Here is a 23,803-nt window from a genome sequence, read left to right as displayed (position 1 = left end):
CCTCCCTCTTTATGATCATGTAGAATAATCCATAGCCCAGTGCATGTTTCTGTGAAACTCCATTGGTCACTTCCCTCTATTAAAGTAAGCAATCATCTACTTCCTGCCTTCCTACATCTTCCTTCTCTTCATTCTGTCTCTTAGTGGGATTCATACAAAGGGCCTTCTTTCATTTTCTTCAGAGACTTGCTTGGTGTCCTTTGAAACCTTTGGTATGGACTTTGTTTTCTAGTTTTCTTTCAGCAGACTGCCTCCTTATGCATATAACCAGTGATGTCTACAGAGAAATCTGGTGGTTTTGTGAGGCAGGAATTCCTTTAACAAACACATGTTGAGTCTTTGCTGGTACGTCATATTTATTTAGGTGTCCACTACTTCTGTTGTTCCCAATTTTTTGTATTGAATTGTAATGTACAAGTGTTGGGCAACCTCCGTACCTTAACTGTTGACCTAGTATTAAGCAGCAGATAGCATGAGAAAGTTGATAAAATCTGTTGCATCTTTCAATCTCTTGAAATCCTAGTGAATAACATGTTGGCAAGTTTTTCAGGTTCATTTTATGTAATGTTTTCATAGCCTATTCTGCAGTCACTTTGATTCCACACAGATTTTCCAAGTACATCACATAGATACCTTCTGGAGTAGGAATTGCTTTACTTTCTTTTATAGTTGAGCACAAGTATGAATAGCTACTCTGCTCTGTTCTTATTTTCTGTCAAAGGGATGGGGCAAAGTTGTGTTAAGTAAGTAACTGGTTATATCAGGCTTATAACTCCTCAAGAAATGGACTGTAATAGCTGGTAAGTTACTGTATGTTTAGTGGAACTGGTTATTTTCCGTGGAACTGGTTATTTTCCATGGAACTGAACAAGCATGTTCTATTAAAGGGATTAAAGAGAAGTGGGAAACTGTGGAGATGGGGGTAGTTTTGTTGGGAGTTTGGACTCCTGTTCCATGACGCTGGTCTTTGAATTTTGTCTGTAGGCTAGCAGTGTCTTTGGGGAAGCTGTCTTGTGGTCTCATTGGCTTGAAAGTCCTCAAGTGACTGGGAACTACTACATTGCTCGCGTTGTACTCAGTTCAGTAGCAGCAGAACGATGAACAGTAACTCACATACAGTTCCTCAATATACCTGTACATGTGGACCTTAGTATACCTCCCTAGTGAAGGGTATTTCCTCTGGATATAGCAAAGGAGCTTCATAAGGCTTTATTTTGGGGGGGATGTATGCACGCGTGGTGTCAACACTGGCCAGTACCTATGTAAGAGGTTTATATGTGTGATATGCGTTTATGTGATACCTTTCAAGGAGCGTTCATTTCTCTAAACTTAATAGCTGCAACACTAGTAACCTTGGGAATTAGTCATGGACTTGTCTTAATGGTCCTTTTGCTTACAGGTTTAAAGCACTGTTAGACTTCTAACTGGATTTCAATAGCTTTTTGTTCTTGGACATCTACAAAACCTGGCGGGGGGAAGAACCTGCCACTTTTTCCCTACCTGTTTTTCTTCTACATCATGCATCGGTCTTTATATATAAGCTGATGTTTGCATGGCTGTAGCTGTAGTATTGTATTGCAGTACAGACTCATTACATACCTACTTTTGCACTTGTTGCAAATCAAACGTGCTCTCTCTTCTTTAGAGGCTAAATACAAACGTCTCATGTACTTTCTGTACAGCAGTCATAAAAGTAAGGAATATGGTCTTATTCCCATCCTGAACTTCAACATTCAGTTGAAGCTCTCATCCTTTTCAACTTCTTTGCATTTCCCATGCAGCAGATGCACTGAGAGATTTGTTCCAGCAAGTCCCTTGGCTGCTTTGTTTCCCTAGGCATTTTTGGTACCTCTAGGCCTTTCTGTTTCCCAGCTCTAAGGTGCTAAAGGGTTCTTATATTGTTGGCTGTTCTTGCTCCCGTATGGTGCTAGGGGGGCTTGCGCTTTGCCCCTTATGGCTCTCTTTGGAGTGTGGGAAAATTCCTTTTTGGAAAAAGTAGGGTAATCCATACTTGTCTTAAACTCTTTGCTTTCTTCAGTTCATCTGCGGGGCAGGAGGAAATCTGAGTGCACTCCTTTTAAAATGCTTCTTGGGTACTAGTATTTATTCTTCAGTACCTCAAAAATTCTAGTAACTTGCAAGCTTTAAGAAGCTATTTCTCCCCTTTTCCAGGATTTTCTTCTTTGTGAATTAATTTGGTACTCGCTTTAGACGTGAGGCTTGGCACTACTGTTGAGTAATAAAATTAGGAATCATGGTGTAGAGGCTTGTGTTGTAACTTGTACTGAGTGCAGCAAACCTCCTGCTAAATTCTTCATAGTTTACATCCTGTACCGCAGAGAAACTATGCCATGGATGCAGAGTCATACCCGTTAGCTGCTATCGAGTCTGGAAGCATGTGGTGTGCTGCCTGTGTGCACAGTTGCACCTTGTTGGTTTCAATTAGTCACTAGCTCACTGACTCTTCCTCTTTGGTTTCATAGGTATTGTGGGTTAAGTTGTGAGTTTGTGGTTTGTATTACAAAACTTTCACTCCACAAAAATTTTTCTTTTTTTTTTTTCTACATGAGGCTTAACTGTTCAGCTGTTTCTCAGCCTACACTTGATATTCTGTGCCCCTAAAGGCACCTGATTATTTCTCTTTGATTTATGCAGAAAAGTTAATCTTAGGAGTTTGTGATCTGGATGAAAATAATGTGATTACTTTAGTCACAGTATCAGTTGTATTTCTGGGGTTATGTGGTTGCAGGTTTCCCTTTACTGAGGCTAGTCTTTAATTGACAGCTATTTAGTTATTGAAGCTACATTATTATATAACAGTGAAAGGGAAATAGATAACAATTTATAGTTGTGGTTTTTAAGGTATGCTGGGGAGCACAGGAGTACCTTAGAACATCCTAAGTAGGTAAATTATTTTACAATTTTACAATAAGTAGGTAAATTTATTTACATTAGTAATTAATGATGTTAATATCACTAATGATACCCTGCTTTACAGGAAAAATGACACTTGAACATTTTATCCCATGAGCAGCAGTACTACCATGAAACTGCACTGGTTTCAGGTTTCTTTTTCTGTGACCCCTTCGATGGTGAAATTGGCTGAGTAAAGCTAGGCTACTGCTTTATAATGTTCAGTACCTTAGTCTTTGATGCAATAAATGAAATCAGACTAATGTTTCAAGTAGTTGGGGTAAGATGCTTCTTACTGACATAGGTGAAAATCAATTGCTCTTTTTCAGTGGCATCTTATCTTTCAAATTTATGAGATCTGATTAATGACTTTTCTATAGATTAAACAAATCTTTGTAGTTCCTCCAGTAGAATGAGTATTAAATCAAAACTGCCATACAGTGATCCTGCACAAAAAGAATTAGTGCAGCTTTCTTGCTATTCAGCATTCTTAACAGATGGTTTTAGACAGATTAGGTAGGGAAATCCCCAAAGGATGAATTATGAATTAATGATTGCAAACAACTCTTGATTATAGTTTAATAAAACTGCTGTATGGTATTATGAGCCTATGGCTTTCTGCATGGGTTTATTTTATGTTTATTAATTCATTGACAAAGTGCAACCCTTGCTAGACAGAGCCTTAAATGATAATTTTTACTCATCGAGTTATATTGCATTCCATCACTAGCCTTATTTAAAGCTAGTGAGGTAAATGAGTAGTGATACAGACTTTAGTGCCAGCTTGTAACTGTTAATCTTCTCTAGATACTGAATGGGGTGACTTCTTCGTTTTATACATAAAATTCTCAAATGGTAAGATAACTCCTAAACACAAGTTAGAAAAGTCATGTATGAACAAATCCTAAGGTTCTTTCACAAATATATGGAAAAATAAAAAAATATGGAGTTGCTTTTGTCTTAGAGAAACACTTTTGTATTGACTTTTTATATTAAGTAGAATAAATATAACCAATTATAACCACACAAATAGTGTATTTTCAAGTAACAGTAAAGTAAAATTGTGCTGTAGTAACAGGATGTAAACATTGGGTTTGGGGTGGTGTTTTAGTTGAGGTTTTGTTGGGTTTTTTATTTATTCACAGGTGTCAGAATTCTTTGTGAGAGTAATATTGTCCAAAGTTGCAAGTGCTTAACATGTAGTAGTTTGACCAGTGTAGGGAATGTTCCCTTTTAATTATTAAAGACTCTGTATTTTATCTCAATGGCACACTTAAATAATCTTAAATTTTCCAACTAAATGAGTTTTTGTTGCCCTTGTGCTCTTCAAGGAAGCAATCAGAAGAATATAGAGACTTGTTAACATAAATAAAATGATGGTCCGTGGATTATATGAAGTTTTTGTTTGGTTTTACACTCCTGTAGGTGGATAGTAGTTGGATTTGCATAGACTTTTCCAGAGCACACTGTACTCCTTCCTGTTAAATGCCTAGGGCAGGTATGTGCTTTTCAAGGTGAAATACCAGGTGTTGCTCTGAATTGAAGTGGTATGTCAAAATGCCGCTAAGGAAGCCTTCTCTAAAAACACTGGAGGAACCTTTCTTTCTGCAACATGCCATGCAAGATGGATTGAATGGCTGATACTAGTGTCAGTGAGGCTGCCTGTTTATGGGACTAACAAGCAACTTTTTCTGCATCTTCAGGAGCCAATCCTGATTTGATTAGAAAGAATTCTCAACTGCATGTGGTATCAGTGTTAGATTACAGGTTCCTGTTAGATCCTTTATTGCGCTGTCTGAATTTTTAGTTTTTAGCTTTTTTAATAATCAGCTCAGAGTTGGCTTGGGCATTGTTTGCACAAGGAGTAGAAGGTTAGGGAAATTAACAAAGATAAGTTAGGGAGGAAAGCCACAATGATCATTTGCCATTCAGTCTCTGGTTTTGAGGTGACCTGATCATATTAGTAAATTGAGTGGATTCCGAGACTTGCATCTCTCTGCTGAAAACATGTCTGCATCTGTTTTAACCACATCTGAAAGTGCACTTTAAACAATGAACTTCCCACTGAGTTGGTCTTGTTTACTTGGGCTTGCTTATGGCCAGTATTTCTAGGTGCAGAATGAAAAATGGTAATAGTTTCGGTTTTGAAATCTGCCCATTTAGGTAAGAAGATACTAAACTGAAGGGCAACAGGAGGGGAGGAAAATGTACTGACTTATACGCCCCTGAAACCATTTATTGGGTCTGTTGGCTTATGTTCACTTGTTCTAGTGAGGTAGTTGTGTGTTTCTGCAAACTTCAAGACAGCAGTTGAGTGAGAAACACAATTCACAATGAAAAGTGCAGTAAAGGCCATTTTATTTTTGGATGCATTTTATCATAGGTAAACATTTATTTAGTGATGTTCAGTATACTTGTCGGTACACGGATCATATAATCAGAAGAGGTTACATTGGACTTCCAATTTGAGCAACTTGACACAAGTTGGCAAAAATAGTTTTTCAAAGGTCCAAATTTCAGTCTTTAAACTTTCATACATCTCTTCAAAAAGAGAAGGAATCTTGAACTTGAATTGTCTGAAAATTAAGATCTTTACGATCATCATCATTTCTATAGAAATTCTGAAGACACCTTCTTTGGGTGGAAGGTAGGGCAGTCCTGTGTCTTGTAGGGCATGTGATAATAAGAGTAAACAAGGTAGCTTTGATCAGTGGTGAGGCCTCACTGAGCGTTCTCCAGTGATCCTTCTACTCGTCTTCCATGTGTGGGAAAAAAGAAGGGAGGATGGCAGGAGTGCAGGTCAGGTCAGTTTTCATGTACTTTTCTGCCCCATATCCGCAGATCACTGTGGATCCCTGATTTTAAGGAGTCTGTGAAAAGTGAACGTTGGAAAGCAAGTGTATTTTTCCTTTACAACAGTGTTAGTAACATTATTAAAGTAATTCAAGCCTCCACACGATGTCTAAGAATCTACAGGCTGCTAGAACTAGTCAGCTGTGTTCATTCCTTTTTGTTTTTTTGGTGTTTCTTTGGAGTTCCTTTTCACAACAACTTGCAAAAAAAAGTTGGAAATAATTTAATCCCACTGAAAAATGTTTTCTGAAGTTTCCAGAGTTTTCATTGCTTTGGAAAAAACCCCACAAATCCTCAAACGCGAAATAACTTGCACTGGAGGAAATAAATTGGTGTCATCAAAGTACTACCTCTCAAGAGAACAAGTTCATCTGTATCACATTTTGGATAACCATTTTCTCAATGGTGTTTGGTTTGGATCTTGAAATTTAAAGGGCCATTGGTTTTCTAGGAGTGCATTCAGCACAGAGAAAGGGTATTCACTACTATAGTACAGTCTTGCTGTGAGACAAATCCTTTCTTTTGATCTCTGTAACAATTCCAAGAATGTGTAACAAGTACATAATAATCTGAGTTGTGTGTTTGAATTTGAAGCTGTGTACTCTTGCCTTTCCTGGCAAACTTTAGAAGAGAGTAGGTTTCGAAGCTTAGATCTGAAGGAGGTGAGGAGGACTGTTCTCATCCCTTCCAAATAATATTTTTTTACCTGTTGAAGCTGGTGTGCTTGTGAGAAGTGCACAATTACACGTTGTGGTGTTTTAAAATGAAATGTACACTTTGCAGTTACCCAAAAATCTAGTTATGACTGCAATGTAGTTGGTGTCTTGTTTGCTTGTTTATTCTCATGCTCTTTTCTCGGCACACATTTGGGTATTACAGGAGATACTAGGTTAGGTATACCAGTGATCTGATTTGGTAGGGCTGTTCTTGTGTTGCTTGTCAGCTTTTACTTGTCGCTGCAGGTCCTGGATTGTTCCTTCTTCCTTTTCAGAGGTGGCTTATCAGCTTGTTAGACACTACAGGATTGCCTGGGGCTCTGCTAAGCATGTTGGCATTTGCCTACAGATAAGTGAACCAGCTTACAGGTTGTTAGTCTTATTTCATTTGCTTCCCTGAAGGCTTTTATGGAAGATGTGTACAAAAGCAATGAGAAGATGCTTTTAAAAAGCCTTCAGGTAAAGATACAACTACAACAGTCTCAATACCACAAGCGTAACAGAACTTGGCAGTCTTGAACTTGCAGCTTATTTGTACTGCCCTTCTATACACCAGTGCATAGGCAGTATGAGGAAAATACGTAAACAGGGAGTTGCAGGATCATACCACTCCTTGGAAGCTGTTCTTTTACTGACTTGTTGACTTGGGGTCTTAAATAATGCGTTGAGATCTGCACAACTTTGGCAAGAAGGGATTGATCACCCTTTTGAATACTGTGTAGAAGAAACTGTTCTAGTTCAAGTGTCCATAAAGCAGAGGCAGCTGTCTAAGTGTTTTCAGGATAAATAGAATATGGGTTCTTACAGTTAACTAGCGCATTAGCAGTTACTGCAGTTGCATTTAATTTTGGTTAATCTTTTCTAGCCTTTGGAAACTTTAAAAATTGGGTTTCTACAGTTTATTTGTAGGGTTTTTCTACAGAATAAAGGGTGAGTAGGAAGATAAGGCTTTCCAATTCTAAAAATTCGCAGAATAGCCAGACTTCTAAAAAATACTTTTGTCCTTGAATTTGTAGAAAATGCTTAGTAAGACTTTGACTGGTGCCTGGACAGGCATCTAACCTTAACAGAGTTGATTTCTAGGACAGGTAAGCAGGTAGTTCTTGTTCACTTCCTAAGATCCCTGAGGCTCGTCTTGTGTGACAAGTCAGTGTGTAGACACTTCTACTTGTAGACCTTATGGACTGGATGTCAAATGCCAGCTGCTGCTTCTGTGCTCTCTGACCTGTGGTTGTATTCTGTAGCAGATGTGGGTGTTGGAACAATGTGTGCTGCTTCTGGCTAAATGGGTCTGAAGACCTGTTTGTCCTTAAGTAAAACACAAGACTAATGAGAGACAGTACCTAAAATGTAGTATTAGAAGTTCCCCCTGCCCCCAAACTCAAGATGAACTAATAAGAGTATGAGCAGTGTGGGAAAGGCCTTTTTGACCAATTTTTCCACATGTCCGGTCAAATGCAACTAAATTTACTTACAGCACACTTCTATTGTAGGGTTTTGTAGCTTCTTCCCTAGTATGTAATGCTGTTACATTTTCTTAGCAAAGGCTTTCTATTCCTGGTATTAGTTTTTTTTCAGAAAGGAATTTTCTACCATTATGAAATTAATGGAAAGCAGAAGATACACAAAATGGAAGAGGAGCTGTGGTTCTAAGGATGCTGATCCTCATTGCGTAGATAAAATATTTTGGGTATTTTTTCTGTCAGGACAACTGATCAGTATGAGGCAGTAATAAATACTACTCCTGAGAGCCTATAAATTGTTCTGTGTACAACACGGTACTTACCCTATTCATCTCCCTCCCTGTGTTATCTTCCAACATGATTTCTCAGTTTAACTCATGTGTTTGTAGCAGTGGCAGTGAAATAACTATATTTTGCCTATTTTATGTATAGTTGTCCAGAAATACTTCCTGAAACCCAGTCTCTTAAGTATCACTTAGTTCTGTCATGCAAGACTTAATTACACTGACAATAAATAGACATTAGAATATTTTTAGCTAAGCATGCTGTCATGATGCTTCCTGTGCATGAAGCATTTAACGGCTTAAATGTCAGTATCTGAAGGCCCTCAAAAAGCTCTGAAAACAGCTGCTCAAAAACTGCCACAACTGAGCTTGTTTCCTTAAATATGAAGTATATCTTGATACATTATGGTTATATATATTAGTTTCAGTGAAGTATTTGTGAAAAGGCCGTTTTTCAGGGGCTGCTCATAACAAGTGACAAAAGATTGTAATGGACGTTTTCTTGAGACTGTACTCTCCTTAAACTGGTTGCCTCAAATCTCAGCTAAGTATTCCATGGAAATACTGTTAAGAGCTTGCATTAAACAGAACATGAGTACCATCAAAAGGACTGCTTCCTTTCTAGGACCTGATCAGTAAATCCTCAAGTAAACCACATGTAACTTATTGCTCTTGTTCAAAGAGACTTGCAGGTAATCTCTTCAGCTGTTAACTCCTGCCCAGACACCACAAATGTTAGTGACTGGGTAATACATGACCAGAATACAACGGATTAAATACTGGGGAGGTGTTAAACTTAAAAGAGAGTTTAGATAATGTTCTTGGAGTCCCAGGGGTTTCCTTCTTCTAAAAAAAAAAAAACCCCAACACAAAAAAACCAAACAAAAAACCCCTAAAACACAACAGTAATAGTTCTCGTCTGGTTGCAACTGGATGGGCTGCAGGGGAAAAGGAATTCTTCGTAATCTGAAATGTCCTTAAACACTGCAAGTTTTCACTGATTCAGTTTTTGATATGCTCTTAGAATATCTTTGAAGGAAGGTGGTCGCTGAGGAGAAAGTGACTTGTTAGGTTTCTTGTGGGTCTCTGCTTTTCTTCTTTTAACTGGTCCAAATTTGTATCTTTGCTTTAAATGTTTAAAAGCCAAGAGCAAAAACTTTGCTTATTCTTTGTTTTAGAAGCCTAGCTTACTGGCCTTTTAGTGCTTACTGCTTTATCTGTATCCTGAAGCAGATAATACTGTATGCCTCTCCCCAACACCCTTCCTATTGTACTGCTTAGGGATTTTTTTTTTTACTATGGTCTGAACTAGATTTAAATATACAGTCTTTGTGCTGCTTATTAGCATCACAGTTTCCTTCAGTTTGTCACTTAACATCCTAGTGAAATTCCTAAGATCTTGTTTACTAGTTTTTCAAGCCTGATTGTTAATTACAAGTTTAAATCTTGAAAAAATCTGAAACTGCAGTTGCTATTACCTCTGCTTTTTCATAACTTTACACTCAGGTATATCCTCTATTTGAAGTATACCTGTCACTCAACACTTTGTGAAGGAAAGAGAAAGATACTTCTCAGAATTACACATTCTCCTTGTTTATACAGCAGTGTTTTCTGCGGGTGGCAGGTTACAAGAAGCCCATCTGTATCTGAAGAACTTTCCTCATGCGTTTGAAGTTATTAAGCATTTTACATTTGGTGTAGGTCTAACTCATGTTTCTAGAACCAAAGACAGCCCTCTTCCTTTAGCTGATATATATTTCATATCTTCCCTTATCTCTTTCTTTTATCATGACTTACCTACTCCTGTTTCAGGGCTATTTGTTACTTACTTTTTTTATAAGAAACATCCTATACACATTTTACTATAATAGTACAAGCTGCATTTGCAACAGAACATTGATCACACTTTAAATAGGTGTTGCATGAAGCTCTTTGTCTTGGTCAAGCAGTCTTGAAACATACCAACTTCTGTTTTAGTTCTTTGACAATGTTTGTTTTTAACTGGAAAAAAAAAAGAGGGAGCTCAACAAACTTCCCTCCATTCTGATGTTAAGGTAGTTACTGTAGTGGCCCTAAGTTAGCCAGCCAGAGAAGAAATTATACCAGTTCATTATACCAGGAGGTATTTGCAAAGCCTCAGCTGCTGTGTATAACGGTAAGCTTCCAGACTGAGTTTAATCTGCATATACAAGCTGCTCTGGTGGGTGTCTAGAGTAGATCATAGAGTCGCAGAATGCTTTGGTTTGGAAGGGACCTTTCAAGACCATCTAGTCCAACCCCCCTGCCATGGGCAGGGATACCTTCCACTAAATCAGGTTACTCAAAGCCCCATCCAACCTGGCCTTGAACACTTCCAGGGATGGAGCATCCCCAACTTCTCTGGGAAACCTGTTTCAATGTCTCACCACCCCTACCGTAAAGTGTTCTTCTGATGTCCAATCTAAAACTACTCTCTTAGTTTAAAACCATTGTTCCCTGTGCTGTCACTACAGGCCTTGATAAAAAGTCTTTCTTTGTCTTTTTTTATTAGCCCTCTTTACATATTAAAAAGCCGCAGTAAGCTCTCCCTTGAGCCTTCTGCAGGCTGAACAACCCAAGCTCTCTCAGCCTTCCCTCACAGGAGAGGTGTTTGATCCCTCTGATCATCTTTGTGGCCCCCCTCTGGACCTGCTCCAACAGGTCCATGTCGTTCCTGTGCTGAGGGCTCCAGAGCTGGATGCAGTGCTCCAGGTGGGGCCTCACGAGAGCAGAGGGGCAGAATCACCTCCCTTGACCTGGTCACACTAGGGTTGGCTTTCTGGGCTGCAAGCACGTGTTGCTGGCTCACGTCCAATTTTTCATGCACAAAGTGCTTTTCTGCAGGGCTGTTCTCAATCCATTTATCCCCCAGCCTGTATTGGTACTGGGGTTTGTCCCAACTCAGGTGCAGGACCTTGTGTTTGGCCTTACTGGTCTTCAAGAAGTTAAGATGACAGTGGTGATGGACCTGCGAAAACATCTGCTGATTCTTGCTTCACTTTGGGGTGGGATGGGGGGAGTATAGGGGGTGTCTTTTTTTGCAAAACTGTTGATCCCTCTGAAGAGAGTGCTAAAGAAGTGACAGAATTGTAAACTTCACCCATATCTCAAATGAAAGTGTTTCTGAAAAAGTTGTTAAACTTTATTAAAGCAACATAAACTGTCACATCTTCATTTTTATCATTTGCATACCTCTACAGTAACATACGGTATTAAAATGCCCTTGATAGTTGGTAAGAGGCAGCAGGATTCCTTTCACTTTGCAGTATTAGTTGCATATGCATTTTTTTTCAGGGTTATGTAGAACATGTTTAAACTTTCACTAGTATAGAATGCTGTGGAAGGTGAACTTGCAGCCAGGACGTACATCCAACTAGTATTCCGTTTGTCTTAGGCCAGTGTTATTTTATATATGCTTCTGAAAAGTCAGTAAGAGTATGAATGTAATGTTGGCCCTTTGTTTGCATATAGCATTGGTTTGCTTAGAAATCAGTTGAGTAAACAGAGTTGTGACCCTTTGTCAAATCGGTTTTCTTCAGTGTTTGGTCCAGTGCTCTCTGTAGGCTTGCTGCCCATGACTAGTCAAGAATTTGCCACCTGGGGTTGTTAGATTAGCTGCCGTCAGGTATTTGATCTACAGTGCGAGAATTGAGGAGAGCTGCGTAGTGCAGTTGGTTTTAATATCCATTTGATATTAATCTGAATACCCACTGAAGTGACAGTAACTGTGTGTTTTGGGGAGTGTTATTCCTCCTGTAAAATGAACGTGAAGCTGTTCAGATGTTTGCTTAGTTTACTCTTTAATAGGACACTGTTTTCATCATCAGGTAGTATTTTCAGTGGATGGACATCAGGGGTTCATAGGTTTTGGAGCTGAAGTTTGGTGAACTGGGGGACTCTTACAGGGACAGATTTGTTGTATGGATTGTGGAGAGTGGCATTCCTTTAGAGCTTAGGTACAAGTTGGAGAAGTAGGGCGTATATAAGAAGGCAGTGGGCAGACAATGCATTTATGTAGTGTTGTTTTGTGTGAGGACAAAATATTTTTCTGTTCCCCTAGCAGTTCTTTGATAGAGCAGCACTGTTTATTGGAATAGTTCTGAGCTACACCCCCCTACCCCCCACTTTTTTTTTTTTTTTTTTTTTTTTTGTTCAGAGTGCTCTATGAAATACTGACATTTTTCATTGCAAAGAGTTTAATACTGTAAACATGACCAAACCAGTTCCTGGCATTCAAAACCAGCCCCAGCAAGGTGTTAAAAAACACCACTATTTCCACTGCCCCCCTGCCCCAAAATATGACTCAGTCATTTCTGAAGGGTAAGCCTTGGGCATTGATCAAATTATGAAGCGGAACAGTTCCTGCACTGCTTCCTGCTCTCTGACCTTGGATCCAGTATGAGCTACAGCTTCTGTGCTCTTGCCCTACCATAAGCTTGAATGGTAGGAGAATATACGAATGAATGATGATTTAGATATTTTTTTTTTTGAGGAATGGGCAAAGACATATGTGATTAAGCTGATACAGCTGAGGTGTTTGAACACTGGAAGTAGTTCACAAAATTCTGAGATTCTGTCAGCAGACATCTTTGAGCTCCTGGGCATGTGGCTTACAATGAAATTCTGTGAGCATTTGAAGTCATGCTTCTGCTGAAAGGAGCACTTCTGCCCATCTTTCTCGAGTCTGTACCTTTTCCCTTTGCCAACAAAAGTGTTCATACAGCTATGCAAGTGGACTGAACTGGGGAACTGATTATGAGGAAAACTGAAATAACAATCACCTTTTCCACAACTTAAGTTTACCCACATTAGATAAATTAATTGCAAAAATGAGAGAGGAGGGCAAGGACAGGCACGACTGTCTTTGTTGGCAGCAGTGATTACTTTTGTGCTGGTTTAGGATGTTTGAGACGACAGAGTTCAGTTTCTGTCCTGCATCTCACTGGAAAATTGTTGTCATACCGAAAATGTAAAGCTCATGTAACTGATTGCAATGCAGTTTGTAATTAATTAGTTCTGGGGTGGCAGGATTGCATGCCATTGTTGTGTTTGTTTAATGTCTTGGTTGAGAAGTTGCTTCTGCAATCCTGCCTTTCTCTTTGGGTGGGAGAGGGATCTCTTTGTTTCTTCATGTTTGGTGTTTTGGGCAAATCTTTAGTTTCCCGCAGCCTGTGTGCAGCCCATCTCTGGTCAGTGTGATCCAAGAAGGAATGTGTAACATGATGTATGTAGTACCAGGCAGAAAAGCCAATACAGGATGTGGAGTTCAGAATAAAAATGCCATCACAAATTGTTTTACTGATAGTTTGCATCAAAATGGCAACCTTTTTCTAAATGATAGAAAAAACAAACATCCTCAAATAAGTGTGATGTGTATGGTGGATATTTCAATGGCGAGAGAGCTTTAATACTTTAGATTATTTCGAAAAGGCAGATGGTTGTTCTTTTAGTGTGAAGGCTGCTACTGGTTCTTAAAGCCTGCTGTAATCAATTGAATAAAATGTGATTTATAAAGGTTTATATTCGTAAAGTCCTAGAATGATAGAGTGGTTTGGGTTGGAAGGGGCCCTAATGGTCATTTAGTTCCAACCCCCCTGCCATGGGCAGGGACACCTTTCACTGGACAGGTTGCTCAAAGCTCTGTCCCACCTGGCCTTGAATGCTCCCAGGAACAAGGCATCTGCAACTTCTCCATGCAACCTGCGCCAGTGTCTCACCACCCTCACAGTAAAGAATTACTTCCTAATATCTTATCTAAAACTACCCTCTTTCAGCTTAAAGCCATTACCCCTTGTCTTATTGCTACAGGCCCTACTATAAAAAGCCCGTCCTCATCTTTCTTATAAGCCTCTTTTATATATTGAAACAACTGTAATCGGGTCTCTCTGGAGCCTTCCCTTCTCCAGGCTGACTAATCCCAACTCTCTCAGCCTGTCTGAGAAAAGAGCCAAAGCTCCCAAATTGTAGTTAATGAGTTTGGTTAATTACCTGGCAGTACAAAAAACTTCCTAAGATTTCCAGTGCTGGCAAACCCAAAATGATGTTTATGTCTCGTATTGGACTCCTCAGCTTTTACTGTGCCTGTAGTGTGGAAGCCTGTTGAGAGACCTAGAGCAGTTTATTTTAAATGAATTGAGAGATTTTTTTTCCCCCCCTCCCATTTGCAGTATTAATGTGAGATAAGCTGAGATGAGCAAACTTAATTATACTTCAAAAATATTTTTTTTGTTCACTGAGAAGTTAAAAGATACCTTATGACTCAACACTATGTTTTATTAGTGAAGTATGGTAAAAATCTGTTAACTGAGTTCATTTCAAAACTTGCCTTTAATACTAAAGTTAAAATGTCATCTTGCATAAAGTTCTAATAATTAACTTCTTGTTCACAGATAACTACTCTTATTAATCATAAGGATAAACCAAAGCGTTCAGACAAGACTCTGCAAGCAATTCAGCGAGTGGGCCAAGCAGTTAACCTGGCAGTTGGAAGGTTCGTTACAGTAGGTGAAGCTATAGCCAACGAAAACCATGAACTGAAAGAGGAAATGAGCGTTGCTTGCATCGAGGCAAGGAGAGCAGGTATGTAGTTACACATGAGATTGTGCTTGTCCCATTTTTGGCACGCTATTTTTAGTGTCAGGAATAATGTAGGAACTTTATTATTTAATTGCTTAACCGTCTTCTGCTGGTGCAGTCAAGGCCTGATCTGTTACCTGATTTTGTCGCTTACTTAAATTGCTGTCATCTTATGAACAGGGAATGGAACTGTGTGTTGGCTTTGATTTTTATAGGATCTTTTACCACAAGGAATTACCTGACTGCTCTTTGGTTTATGATGTTACTGCAGACAAAGTGCAGAGTGTTGAGAATACAGCTTGAGAGTTTATTGCTCTCAAGCTAAAATAATGGAGTATTTAAAGTAATTTGAGTGTTGTGCTATTGAGGTCACTACGTTCTAAATCTGAATGTCCGAATGAAGGTCAGTGTCAACCCGTATATCATCAGGACTCGGTAAGATGACTCATATCAGTCATGTGATGACTTCTCTCAGTAGAATGAAAATAATCTTACTTGCCTTTTTGCTGGATTCAACTTTTGTTGCAAACTTGCTCTGTGCATGGGTTGAATGTCAAATATGGATAATTGATTGAGCTGCCTGGTGTCACCTTCCTCCCCCCAGAAGCCTCTGTTCAGGCGAATAGTGGGTTACATTCTCTGATACTGTAAAAGAATGTCAGTGTCATACTAGAAACTACTCTCCTAGATATTGAGTGCTATTCCTTACGTAATATTTCAGTGGCTCTTAGTAAACGCATATTCTTACATCTGCAGTGCAACCTTCAAGAAGATGACATCTAGAAGAACGTTCCTTTTGTTGTTAGTGGTGGTGCGGTTTTGTTTTTTCTTTCAAATACTTTTGGATCATGGGAAATTCTAGTTGAAGCTTTTCCTGTTTGAGCAGGTAGATATTGTGACAGACATTATGCTTACTGTGGCTTCAGGAAGGCAATCTTGAGCTTCTGGATGTGGAGGCAAACAAATGACATTTGAACGCTTAGGTCTTGATGACCGCAGGAAGGAGTAGTACTTTACTCCAAGACATGGGTTACTGCACTTAAAATTGATCTGTTAAGATAAATAGTAGACTGGTGGGTGGGTGGGTGTTTTCTATCTTTTAAATAACCTCAGAAGCCTGAGAAACTTGTGTTTTGCTATCCTAGCTGGTTTATTTCTTGCTGAATCACTGTGCTGGTCTCAGACTTTGGGGACACAGTTCATACTACTTTTGTGATTAAAAAAAAAAAACAACCAAAAAAACCAAAAAACCTTAGCAGTTGGGCATGGTACTTCAAGAAATACTCTGATAATCCCTCAACAATGAGTCACAATGTCTAGAAACACGCTGGGGTGATGAATGATTGTTTTTGTGATATGAAGGACTATTCTAGATAAACCTCAGACTGAAAATTCTTAGTCGCCCCAGTAAACTTGGCTGCGAACAGAAATGTCCTAATTTGAAAACATTCCATTTGTTATGTGAAGCATGTGTTTTCTCTTCAGAGATCCAAGTAAAATGCTGGCAAGCCCAAATTGCTAAAGTTTACATCGAGAATCTGAGCCGCTTAGAAGAGCGGTGCAGTCTGGATCTCTTTTTTTGACTTGCCAGTTATGCTGTGGCTGAGTGCTTTTTCTCTGTACTGATGTGTCCACCAGGAACTCTAAAAATCTAAAACTAGTCTGCAGTATTTTCTCTCACCAAATGGTTATACTTTTTTACATTGTAAATTTTATTTCCTGTTACACAGTAATGTGCCTCAGTCTAGAGGAGTGAAGATACAGACTGCTTACTTTTCTGGCAAGCCTCACATTTACCTTGGCATGGGTCAGTTATTCTCTGAGCTACACATTTGAGATCTCAACCGAAGACTTACGTGCAAAATTCAGTACATCAAACGTGATTGATGCTGGTTTTTTCTTTGTTGGGTTTTTTTTTTCATGCCAGTATTGTCTCTGTGGACTGTTAAGTGTTGGACAAGGTAAGATAGTCCTTTGTGCAGATAAATTCTTACGGATAATTGTCCTGTAAATTCAGTCTCTGAACGCAGTTGCTCAAGTGCCATTTTGAACAACTTTGGTGTTCCCAAGCAAGCCAATATAATCTCCTGGCCAATTATAACCAAGAATATTGACATGTATGAAAGAATCCTTTGGCCCTTGGTATGGGCAGCAGAAAGCCCTTGCTGTATAGGACTGAGGATATTGTAGAGCTGTTCGTAGTTCTTTTTAGCTGATAAATTAGATTGTTCCTCAGAAATTAAAGGCATACTTTGTTAGGCGTAGAAGATAGATTTTAACACTAAAGGCTTTAGAACATGAAGTGTCTCAGTTGCTAAGAAAAGTAGCGAGTCTTTAAATCAACTGCATATCCTGCAGAGGCTTTGAAGGATGGCAGATGTTGTAGCTGTCTCTTGTGAAGGGTATAATCAGTGATCTTCAGTGTTTCAGACTTGTTATGACTATTTCCTTGTAATAAACCTTGTAATTTGACTCAAAATAGAATCATAAAATATGGCAGAGGGTCTTATAGCAGATTTTGCCTAACGTTACTCTTCCACTGTGTCAGTGTTTACAGTGACAGTATAGTAGTGGAATGTAACTCAAAGAAGCGCATTTTTAGATGCCCATCTGTGATTTTTTTCTTTTTTTTTTTTTTTTTTTTCCTCCAAAACTAGGAAAGACTGGTTAATTTAAGAGAGAAAACACATGTCAGGAATGAGTTAGTGTCATAACATTTTCAGTATTCTCTGCCAGTTGACTGCATAGCCCTAAAGAAAGACATGGAGTAAAATGGAAGCAATAAATAGCTCTCTCCTATTTCTGTCTTGTCTTATAGTACAGAGAAGAACTAAATTAAGAAGGCTGAAAACCAACAATTTAAAATGGGTAAATAGAATCACAGAATAAATTAGGCTGGAAGGGATCTTTAACTTCCAAGAAAGGAGAATGTGCAATTTCTGGTATACCTCTTACGCTGTTTCACTTAAAGTGGTAAAACTATTTTCTTATATGTTGTCCATTGCTTTCTGTCCTATCACCATACATGTCTGGGAGCAGTCTGTTTCTGTCTTGCTACCTGCCCATGAGATAAGTAGTTTGTAGTCTGCAGTAAACTGCCATTGGCCTTCTCTTCTTGAGGTGGAACAAACCCTTTTCCTTCAGCCTCTCCCCTTACGCCACATGCTCCGCTATGTCAGTGTGCTCCCTGGTACCGGGGAGCTGAGAAGTGGACATGGTACTGCAGATGCTGTCTCACAAGTGCCAAACAGAAGGGAAGAATCCTTTCTGCAGCCTGCAGCCGCTAACAACCCAGCGTGCAGCCAGCCATCATTGCTGACTCCTGTTCAACTCTTTGTCCTCCAGGATCCCCATGTCCTCCCCCACAGAGGTTTTCCCTAGGCAGCTGATCCCAGCCTGTACTGTTGCGTGGTGTTATCCTGGCCCACATGCAGGATTTGGCATAAGGGCCTTGGTGGGACTTCACAAACTTCCTGTCAATCATCTGTTTGGCTTGTCCCTTTGTCTAACAGCCCTGTCCTCCAGCGTTATCACACACTCCCCCAGTTTGGTACTGTTAACACACTTTCTGAATGTGCTGGCCCATCATCCAGGGACCAGTTTTGATGCCTTGTGTTGGTCCCTACAGGACATCGCTGGTAACTGATGGCCCATAGGACTTTGCACCATTTATCACCATCCCCAAGCCCAATAGTCAGGTCCATTTTCTACCCACCTCATTGTTCACTTACCCAGTCTGTATCTCATGATTAAGTTACAAAGACATGGGAGATCATGTCAGAGGCCTTGCTAAAGTTGAGATGCACAGTATCCATTACTTCCTTTTCTAGAAATGGTGTTATCACAGAAGGCATTCAGGCTGATAAGGGACTATTCCCTCTTGCAGGTCTGTGCTGGCTCTTCCCTATTGCCTTTTACTGCTTCATGTGGTAATGGCATCCAAAATGATTTTAATAATATTCCTGAAGACTGATGTGAGGCTGACTAGCCCATAATCACCTGAATTTTTCTTGTTACCCTTCTTGAAAATGAGTGTTGCCTTTCTATCACTGAGAATCTGTCGTCGTTACAATCTTTCAGACATGATAGGAGAATTACAGTGACACTGAACTGCTCCTTCAACGCTCTCAGATGTATCATATGGACTTGTGTGTGTCCAGGTGGCTTAAATAGTCCTTGGCTTAGTCTTTTTACCTTAAGAGATCTTGCATCCTCATAGCTTATTCCCAGGGTAACTGCAGTTGCAGATCTGCAGGCAGAGGAGGAAGCCTTTGGCTGGTTGTCAGAAGTCTCAGGTTTCTAGGGCTGTTTGGAGCTTTTGACAGGCAGATGCTGCAGGTCTTTTTGTGTTCCCTGATTGCTCTTTGTATGACTAGATGCTTCACCTATGACTTGATAATTCATCTTCAAGGAGGTGAAGCCCACAGCATGAGAAATGGGATAATGATGTCGTGCATCCTTCCTTCATTACCAAAAGCACTTTACATCAATTTTAAAGGTTCTCTGTGTGTTTCTACAGCATTTTATGTTGTCACATATATTTTGAGGTCAAAGGAGAAGATTGAGGTTAATCTACTGACAAAGCTGAACAGTTCTAACTAGCGAGTGGCCTGAACTGAAATGAATTTGACTGTGCAGAAGGCTATGGCAAATCTGTTTTGCTGTTAAATTTCCTCACCTGACTGGAGGCTTGTCCTACAGCTTCACTGCTAGTGTATCTGGCTGCCCTTACTGTTTGAATGATAGCCGTACTTTTATAATTCCTCTTGCTTCTGTTCATTTTCAGGCCCTTCAGCTGTGGAACTCACCATCTCAGAGCAGACTGTTTATCGTATTGACATACTAGAGAGACCCTCGGATTATTTGTAGTGTGGTTTTTAAGACCTGGTCTGATGCTAGCCAAAGTACTGGAAGTTCCTTGCTATAGTGCAGTATCTATTCAGACAACTTAGGAACTCAAGGGATTACGGTTGTCAGAGGAGAGAAATCTGTACATGAACACTATGAAGCATGAAGCTTTGTGGTTTGAAGGATGGTCGGGCCTTCTTTGTTCCGTAGTATTTGTGTGTGGTATTTCTGGAGTAATAACGCACCCTCAGGTTCTTCATATGGGACCTCTGGCTTGATCAGGCTTTTGGAGTATCTTGTCTGCTTAGGTGAATTACCTTAGTTGAGGTTTTGAAGACTAGTCATAGGGTTCTAAACATAGATCATATGTTTATGATAGGGGACTAAACATAGATCAAATGCTCTAGGTTTTATCTTCAAGGATGATCTGCAGGTTAGTTGTGCATTGATCATCTTATCTTGCATGCTAATAAAAAGCATATCTCTGAGCTTGCCTGAGTACGGTCTCCCAGCAGTCCTCTGCAGTTGTGGAATAGGAGACTGCTCTGCGTCTTTCCTCTGTTGCACTGTTATCTGGGGTACTCCAGAAGATTTAATTGGATAGGGGCCTGTGATTTTCTCAGACAAGCAGATCTGTTGGATTGTAGAATTTTTAACTGCATAAAAATAAGTGGGTCAGGTGGTCCTATTTTTTATCATACTAAATGCTACTTGAATAAAAAGATGCTTATGAATGAAAAATCAGTGCTTCGTCTTTTTTTCTCTCCTGTCTCTGACAACATACTCTTTGGTTGCCTGACTGAACATTAAAGCGCAATATTCTTACTATTGGAATCTCTTTATTCTTCATGCCTGAAGACTGCTATAGCAATAGGAAATCCATAAATTACAGGAATACTAAGTGAAATTTGGAAAGTGGAGTTTGTAGTCCTTCCTTCCTTCCTTCCTTCCTTGCTGCATCCCACTCCTTCAGTGGGTTGATGCTGCAGGTGTCGACACTGATTTGACTTGTGCTATTAAAATTGGAAAAATACCTCCCCTAAATGTTTTCTCTCTCCACGCTCCCCAGCTCCACCTCCTCCACATCAAATATCTGTAGACTACTGTAAGAAAATTAGTGTACATTACAGATGAAAGAATGAGGCAGTACTGAATAGTAATCCAAACTCTAATACGGAGGGGGTGCCACCAACAGTCAGTAGAAGGAAGTGAAGCGAAATAAAAAAGGTTATAGGTAGCTCTGAAATTACTGTTTTATCCCTCAAAGGTAAAAGTTAAGAATGCTTAACGGCCCAGTATGTTTTTCTAGAAGTATGAAATGTTAATTATTTCTTTTTTCCCTCTAGGTGAAACAATTGCACAGCTTACGGACGTGGCGAGCTTGGATCATCCAGAATCTGACAGCCACATAACGATCTTTACTGACAAAACGGGTGTGGTAAAAGCTGCGAGGTTGTTGCTTTCTTCTGTCACAAAGGTGCTGGTGTTAGCAGACAGAATTGTTATTAAGCAGATTATAACTTCAAGAAACAAGGTATTTCTAGCTTCTTTTTTGTTTTCTTAAACTGATACCTGCAGTCAATGCAAAAGAGTGGGGGTAAATTAAGTGGTATTTTCGTTATATCTTTAGGGGAAGTGCAAAATAATGAGGTAAAAATTAATGTCTTACACATGCTCACCTACCAGATATCTAAAAGGGGATGGCTCTAAGTCAGGAGGAGTAAAATACAATTTTCAGTGACTTTCTACATTTTATGTGACCTATATTGCTCAGTTGACTTAGTATGCTGGAGAAGACACTGCGTTACTGCTTATTTAACTTTGTTTGCTGCAAGGTGGGAAGTGTGTCTGTCAGTAAAATGTAGAAGCTTCTACATGAGAAGGTCAGGATGTTTGTACTGTCAGGATGAAGATGAGAGCACTATGAATATGTCTAAGGCAAAAAGCTGTGAAGAATGCTGATAAAAGTATGTGCTAGTGAAGTGAGCTTTGCAGATTAAAAGTTTTTTGTGCAGTTTAACATACATCTTGAAACTTAGCTTGAAACTACTTAGTTGATTTAAATAATGTATGAAGGCCCATTTAACCTCAAATGTAATATATTTCATGTACTGCACTGTCTTGCCTGTAGGATATTCTTCTCCCCCCCCCAATGTGCTAAAACAAAAATAGAAAAAACTCATGGTTGAAAAATGAGAGCCTGATAGGGCATGGGTTTTTCCATTAATTTTTGACTCGTAATCCAGAGCAGTGCCCCTCTTCCCCTTTTGATTCCTCCTGCTATCACTCTTCCTTTATCCCAGTTTGTTTTCCAGACATGCTGGTCTCTATTTCACAGCCTCTAGATCCAAGACACTTAGTTGAGTTCAGGATTCAAAAACTACCATAATACCTGCTTCAGTGTGGCTTTAGATTTGGCGGCAGTGATTTGCTACTGTCTTAGTGCTCTTTTCTTCTCCCAGTGGTTGGTGAAGGTGACAGCGGTTTTATCAATGTCAGTTTGTTCAAGTTACTTACAGCTTTGGTCTTTTCTTGCACTGAAGACCAGAATGGTGCATTTAACACCTTTTGCTGCCATTTGTGAGCTTTTCTTCTGCCATTGTCTGCAGCCATGCAGTGATCTGAATTAATTTACCTTTCCAAAAGTGGCTGATGTTCACACAGATTTAGGCTACAAAGTGACTGTTCGTGTATTATGAAGGGATAAGGAGGGTTATGTCCTTTCAGCAGCAGGGCATGGTTTATGGTAGTCTTAAATATACATGAAACTATTGTCATATATACAGTGACACGAATATAGTAAGCTTAAGTGCAAGTTTTTATTTTGAAGGTATTTAAAATGAAGTCTCATATTCCAGAGTAAGTTTGATTGCCATAGTCACTCTGATCTTTGTGGTCTTTTGGGTTTAACTGCATTCTCCTTTCTGTGCACTCTACATGTGTTTGAGAATGTCTGCTTCTGTTTATGGTACCAGTAGAGCAATTCACATCTCTAGGACCAAATTAAACAAATGAAGTGTACTCTATAAAGTGTGTCAGACGCTGGTATGATAGCAAAGTAGTTCTAGCAGTTCTTCCTTTAAGAAATATTGTGGTAGAGGGATGATGTGGTCAGGGATTTAAGAAGTGCACGCAAATACGCAGAGATAGTGTAGTATAATATGGCATAGAGGATGGAAAGGCAGTATTGCTGATTGGAGCAGATGCTGGCTTCTTGAAGTGGGTCACTGTCCCAGATCTCAGCTTCGTCTTCGGCTTAAGAGACTGAATGCCCAATGTTAAACTTTTAGTGCCAGTTTTCTTGCTGCCTCTTTCTGAATGCCTTCATTTTCATTGCCATCATAATTTTCGTCATATTAATCAAGAATAGTTAAGTCAAGGGCAAAGGACGGCAAAAACCAGCTTAGTAGTTGGGTGTCCAGTCTCATAGACTAATGAAGTGATTGAGATCTTCTGGAATGCTGATCTGCTCCAGAACCCAACTTGTGTTTGATGATCCTACTCCTGCTTCTGCGTCCTCTGTACCATATATACCCTCCCTGTGTTCTTAAATCCTGTGCATTTCTTAAGTCCCTGCCCACGTCTTTCCCACCTTACAGAATTTCTTTCACTGTCCATCAGACTTAGTCACTACCTCACTGAGCTTAGAGCCTTACTCCTCTTACTGTCACCAGTCAGGTTAGGAGTGACTAGGGAAGTGACAGATAGTGGGGGTGTTGCTGCACTATGTGGATTGGATCAAATATGGATGTGCCCTGAGGTGATGTCAGTCTGACAGCCGTCTGAAAGGTGACATTCACAGTGCAGCAGTAGCTGTGTAATACTAAGTTCTAATTTAGATATTAATAGGAACTTAAAGCCTTTTTGGATATGTTTTTGTAACCTTGTATTTAAAAAAGTACATTTTAATTACTGTGTGTTTCATGTTGAACAAAGTTTAGAATGAAAGGTTATGAAGACATCACAGGTTATTTTGTGTTTTAACAGCTTCTTGAATAAGCTTTAGACAAATTTAGAGCTGTCTATATGTTTTCTCCCTGTATGTAGTTTCTTGGAACGTCAGCTCTGCCTGGAATGTCTAGAATTGGCGTGCGCTTTCATGGAAATTTTTATTTGACAAGAGATTTGTCAT

At 39.5% G+C, this 23,803-nt stretch overlaps 1 protein-coding gene across 1 annotated transcript in view; it reads left to right on the top strand.

Moving 5' to 3' along the window:
• CTNNAL1 (catenin alpha like 1) overlaps positions 1 to 23,803 on the top strand; it is a 58,760-nt gene that overhangs the window by 5,241 nt on the left and 29,716 nt on the right. Inside the window, exons 2-3 of the mRNA XM_055706446.1 lie at positions 14,637 to 14,826; positions 21,018 to 21,205. Coding sequence (XP_055562421.1) covers positions 14,637 to 14,826; positions 21,018 to 21,205 — 378 coding nt within the window. The remainder of the gene's footprint in view (positions 1 to 14,636; positions 14,827 to 21,017; positions 21,206 to 23,803) is intronic.

The sequence above is a fragment of the Falco cherrug genome, chromosome 3 (assembly GCF_023634085.1).
Source record: "Falco cherrug isolate bFalChe1 chromosome 3, bFalChe1.pri, whole genome shotgun sequence".
NCBI lineage: Eukaryota > Metazoa > Chordata > Aves > Falconiformes > Falconidae > Falco > Falco cherrug.
The sequence above is the reverse complement of the archived record's forward strand: the minus strand, read 5'-3'. Positions and strand labels throughout refer to the sequence as shown.